Here is a 5,558-nt window from a genome sequence, read left to right as displayed (position 1 = left end):
CTTTGGTGAGACCGACCGAGTCACAGGACTGCATCCAGATGCAAGGAGTCCACAGAAATGTAATCCTGGGTTGGGTCGCCACCTGCCAGCTACAACAAGGCATTATGGGAGGGAAGCAAGCCATAGTCATATACTGCGTTAGCCCATAATAACTCTCCACACCGTTAAGACAAACTCAGGTGGCGTTGCCCTCTTATTGTACCACCCCCCTCAGGCAACATGATGCCCCTGTTCATGTTGATTCTCCTCTTACTGCTTATTTTATTTTATTTTATTTATTTTATTTTATTTTATTTTATTTTATTATTTTTTTTCTTACTGCTCATTTTAATGTAGATCACATACAATGCTGAAAAAGGATCAGGGACGTAGTTTTCTCACTTTTTTGGGTTTTGTCACGCTCTTTCCTCTGCCAAGGACCTTCTCCCAGACTAAACTGTGGGGCTCTGGGAGAATTGCGTACTGTGTTCACTTTAGAATTTAGTGCTAGATCGAAGTATGGGAATCAATGCTTCCCAAACCTTAATGTGCACACCAAGCACGTGGGGGTCTTGTGCACCTGCAGATTCTGACTCAGTAGGTCCGAGGCAGGGCCAGATTCTGCGTTTCTCAAAAACTCTCGGGTGATGACAGTGCCACTGCTCCAAGGAGAACTTTCGTGTAGATGTCCATTCATTCATTTATTGAACAGATCTCTATTGAGTGCCTACAAGGTGCCAGGCATTGAGGATACAACAGTGAATGGGAGGAATAGGAAAATAATTAGCCACTTCTCAGATTGAAAGTCTATAAATATTTGTTTAAAGTCTATATACTTGTTTATTTAAAAAAAATCTTTTTAATGTTTATTTCTGAGACAGAGAGAGACAGGGCATTAGTGGGGGAGGAGCAGAGAGAGGGGGAGACACAGAATCCGAAGCAGGCTCCAGGCTCTGAGCTGTCAGCACAGAGCCCGACGCGGGGCTCGAACTCACAAACCGTGAGATCATGACCTGAGCTGAAGTCAGTCGCTCAACCAACTGAGCCACCCAGGCACCCCTCTCTATACTTGTTTATATAGTGAATAAAAATTGTACAGTAGAGCCATATCAGAGGTGTGATGTGGTTTTGGAGTGGCAGTGGGGGTTCAGAGCTGATGGCCAAGAAGGAATTCTAGAGACGTCTTTGGTGCAAAAAGGTGATTTTATTAAAGCATGGGGGGCAGGAGCCCTGGGCAGAAAGAGCTGCACTGGGGTTTGGAGGAGTGACTGGGCGGGCATATACTGTGGAGTTGGGGGAGGTAAAGGCAAAAGGGAGGCCTTCAGGAGGACTTTCATATGCTAAAGAGGACTCTTAAGACACTGAAGGCTTAGCTATTGTCAAGCTAAGGTTGTTTTTCCCTCTAGCAAAACATTAACATGAATAGGAAGTTCCCGGAGGAATGTTATAGTCTGTATTTGCCACAAGTATTGGTCAATGGGCTGCAGGTTATAAAAGAAATTAATTTTATTGACCTTTCGTTCTTGCCTCTGTTCCCCACATCACTATGGAGAGGAGGGTGATGTTAGGGCTCTAGGAAACTGAGTCTGTAGGTTTCTGGAGATTGCCTTTTTTCTTGTAAATTATTAAAACAGTTACAAACTGATGGAGACCTGTCCTGCATGACTGTGATTTTTATCAGTTACCTTTTGTTTTTCTCCTTCCTTTGTTCTTGGGCAGCCAGCAGTGCCTGAGGAATGTCACACATACCCCACCTGGGGGTTGGGGGCCCGTTGCCTTCAACTTACCTTTGGCTCCCTCATCAGGCGCATTTAACTTTTGTATTTTGTCCCTGACTTTTTAAAAAAAAAATTTTTTTTTAACGTTTATTTATTTTTGAGACAGAGAGAGACAAAGCATGAATGGGGCAGGGGCAGAGAGAGAGGGAGACACGGAATCGGAGGCAGGCTCCAGGCTCTGAGCCATCAGCCCAGAGCCCGACGCGGGGCTCGAACTCACGGACCGAGAGATCGTGACCTGAGCCGAAGTCGGACGCCTAACCGACTGAGCCACCCAGGTGCCCCTGTCCCTGACTTTAATGGTCTCAAAATGCTTTCCTTTTTTCTGGCTTCTTATTCTCTCTTCAGGAGTTCTTATGTTTATACGTGTACCTACTCTTGGGTGATACGTTACATCCTTTAAACTTATGTAAGATCACTCTTAGGAAATACCACTATGTCCTGTATAATTTAGTTTTAGAAGTCAAGGTAATTGTGACCTCCAGCTTCGGGCAACGGTCAACTAGCTGATCTCAGAGTCACTTTTACTGCTTGTGGGAGCATCATGTAACCCAGGTGTGTGACTCAAAGAATACTCAACAGGGATAGTTCAGATCAGGCAAGGGATAGTCTAAAATTTTCACCCGAAGAAACAGTCCACCTCAATTACGTAGAAACATGAGTTAACCAGCACCTTATTTATTCTAGTATGCTTTAGAATCCCTTATAGAAGATGGTTCTACCCAACTGCCCAATTGGCCAGTGACAGAGACAAAACTATGTATTTACTAAATCTCGTTTAGTTTTCCTCTCTCTGGGTAAATAGAGAGACTACATTTCCTGGTTTCCTTTGCAATTATTTTAAACTCAAAGACTGGTTTCGGGCTAATGGCATGTGGGCTGAAGTGACGTGAGCCAGCTTCAGGCCAGGTAATTAAAAACACTCCACAAGACTTTCTTGATTATTTCCTCTACCGTTAAGATCTTGGGGGGCACAGGTTGAGATGGTAGTGTGGTAAAATGACAGGGGCCCAGATATGATGGCTGGATAAAAGTGGCCCTGGAGAGTCACCTGATCTGTCTCATCTTTAGCACCGGGGAAAGCCTTTGTGGTATTAACCCACCGACATGATGGGATTTATTCTTCACTGTTCTATTAATCCAGGTCGGGCCTACACAGTGTGTTACACCTAATTGCCTCATAAATATTTTTCCAGATGAATGAATTAGACTCATTTTCACCAGGTCCCTTCGCTGTGATGTTCCAGCCCTGACCTCTGTTGTAGGCATGTACTGAAAACTTATTTATGTTAATGGACTGTGGAGCATAGCAGGAATTTCGTAAATATTGGCTTAATGAAAGAAGACAGAAGTGAGAGATTTTCACACTCAGTTTCCCGGAAAGGATTTAATTATTTCTTTTTTAGCATAAAGTATCAGAAGCAAACAGGGTCATTAAAAACGTTTTGGAGGGGTGCCTGGGTAGCTCAGTCGGTTAAGTGTCCGACTCTTGGTTTTGGCTCAGGTCATGATCTTGTGGTTCGTGAGTTCAAGCCCTGCGTTGGGCTCTGTGCTGACAGCATGGATCCTACTTGGGATTTTCTCTGTCTCTCTCTCTCTGACCCTCCCCTGCTCATGCACACTCTTTCTCTCTGTCAAAAATAAATAAACAGTAACGAAAACTGCGATTCTCTGTAGAAAGAATATTTGCTGTTTCTTCCCTCCTACTTCCACCTCCTTCTTCCAGGGCTGCTCTCCATTAGGTCAATCCATAATGTGATTCGGAACATGCTCCACTTTCCTTGTGGTAGAGTTCCCTCCCTGAGGAATGTGGGGAGGAAAGGACCTCAAGATAAGGGACCTAGCGATGTGCATATGTGACCTTGCTCCCAACTCTGTATGTCCTCACGTGACACCTCTCACGACCCTGTAACATGAGACTACCCGATCAGACTGTATGTCTATACGTTACCCATATATGGGAGACAAAGAAGTAGAAAATGCTTCAAAGGCTACAGCACGTGACATTCAGTTTTTTGGGTACAAACCCTCTGAGCCTGTGAGAGCACAAATAAAGTTGTTTCCTGGAAAGAAAAGCCTCGGTGTCACGACTCTCTGTGCGAGAATCTGGCTCCGTCCTCATTCTGGCAAATAACCTTGCAGGACTCGGCACGGAAAGATACTGACCTGGAGTCTCCTCTCCAGTGCGTCCTTTACCTCCTTGTTGCGGAGGCTATAGATGAAGGGGTTGAGCATCGGAATTATGATGGTGTAGAACACGGACACGATTTGGCCATTGGTATCATTAGAGGATCCGTGAGGCTGGACGTAGGTGAAAACCACAGTGCCATAGAAAATGGCAATGGCCAAGAAGTGGGAGGCACAGGTGGAGAGGGCCTTCTCCCGTCCAGCTGCTGAGCGCATCCTCCCAATGGCCACCAGGACCAAGCTGTAGGAGGTGAGGATGACTGCGGCAGGCAGAAGGGTAACCAGAGCAGAGAAGATATAGAGGACCAGCCCTGCTGTGGCCGTGTTGCCACAAGCCAGGCGGAGAAGGGGTGGGATGTCACAGAAGTAGTGTGTTACCTGGTTGGGCCCACAGAAAGGCAGAGCAAAGACGTTCCCAGTCTGGATAGCAGAGTTGGCACCACCAAATGCGTAGGAAGCAGCTACCAGCTGGACGCAGGTCTCCTTAGTCATGACAGAACCATAATGGAGGGGTTGGCAGATGGCCACAAAGCGGTCATAGGCCATGGAGGCCAGCAGGAAGCTCTCAGCTGTCACGTGCACCACAAAGAAGGTCAGTTGGACCACACAGCCCTCGAAAGAGATGGTCTTATCGGAGGCCAGGAAGTTGACCAAGAGCTTGGGTGTGACCACAGATGAGTAACAAATATCTAGAAACGACAGGACACTGAGGAAGAAATACATGGGGCTATGGAGACGGGAGTCTGTGAAGATGAGTGCCATCATTCCCAGGTTGCCCAGCACTGTTATGGCATAAATGAGCAGGAAGGCTACAAACAGAAGCTCCTGGAGATCTGCATAACTGGAGAATCTCAACAAGATGAACTCGGTAACTGGAGTGCGGTTGCCATTTGCAAGGGCTAGTTCTCCAGGTGTCATCTGTGGAGGTGACAGTTGATAATCACTCGAACAGTATCACCTGAGCATGTCCACCACTGTGCACAGGACAATGAGGGACAACACCGAGCAGGCGTAAGGCTTCTTGCACAAGAAACTAATGGGAAGCCTCGTGCCCTCGTGGAAAAGACAAGTACTGTGAAGCCTGACAGACCCGAGTCCTAATTCTGATGATGGCACTAACTAGTTGTGTATCCTTGGACAAGCTCTATCGATGAGCTTTAGTTTTCTCGTTGTGAAACAAAGAAAATGTGTACTTTTCAGGGTTGTCCTGTGGCCTCAGTGAAAAAATGAATGTATAATATCTGAATGTCTGGGACACAGGAGGTGATCAATAAATTGTGAGGCCTCTTCCGCAATTTCTAGTGCCCGTATCTACAAATATGCTTATGGCTATATTTGACAACTGTTTCATTTTGTGTTTTAAAAAATCGAGATAAAATTTACATACTATAAAACTCACCATTTTAAAGTGTATAAATCAGTGGTCAGTTAGGAGCATATGCACAGGGTTGCGTAACCATCCCCGCTATTTAATTGCAGAACGCTTTCGTCACCCAAAAAAGAAAACCCCATGGCCACTAGTAGTCACTCCCCGTTCTACCCTTCCCCCAGGCCCTAAAAATCTGCCTATTCTGGGCATTTCGTATAAATGCATTCCTCCTCTACGTGGCCTTT

The 5,558-nt window shown here is 45.8% G+C and overlaps 1 protein-coding gene across 1 annotated transcript; it reads right to left on the bottom strand.

Annotated features, from left to right (window-relative positions):
* Positions 1 to 3,569: 3,569 nt before the first annotated feature.
* Positions 3,570 to 5,233, bottom strand: LOC121043781 (olfactory receptor 1052-like). The gene has a single exon (XM_040495779.1). It carries the CDS (start codon positions 4,860 to 4,862, stop codon positions 3,876 to 3,878), a length of 987 nt encoding a protein of 328 aa, XP_040351713.1. The 5' UTR covers positions 4,863 to 5,233; the 3' UTR covers positions 3,570 to 3,875.
* Between the last annotated feature and the right edge of the window lie 325 nt (positions 5,234 to 5,558).

The sequence above is a fragment of the Herpailurus yagouaroundi genome, unplaced genomic scaffold (assembly GCF_014898765.1).
Source record: "Herpailurus yagouaroundi ecotype Mexico unplaced genomic scaffold, PumYag 187, whole genome shotgun sequence".
Taxonomy (NCBI): Eukaryota; Metazoa; Chordata; class Mammalia; order Carnivora; family Felidae; genus Herpailurus; species Herpailurus yagouaroundi.
This window is presented reverse-complemented; position numbering and strand designations above follow the sequence as displayed.

What these genes read in the sequence shown, in the direction of transcription:
- LOC121043781 (XM_040495779.1), bottom strand. Translation starts at nt 4,862, where the DNA reads ATGACACCTGGAGAACTAGCCCTTGCAAATGGCAACCGCACTCCAGTT.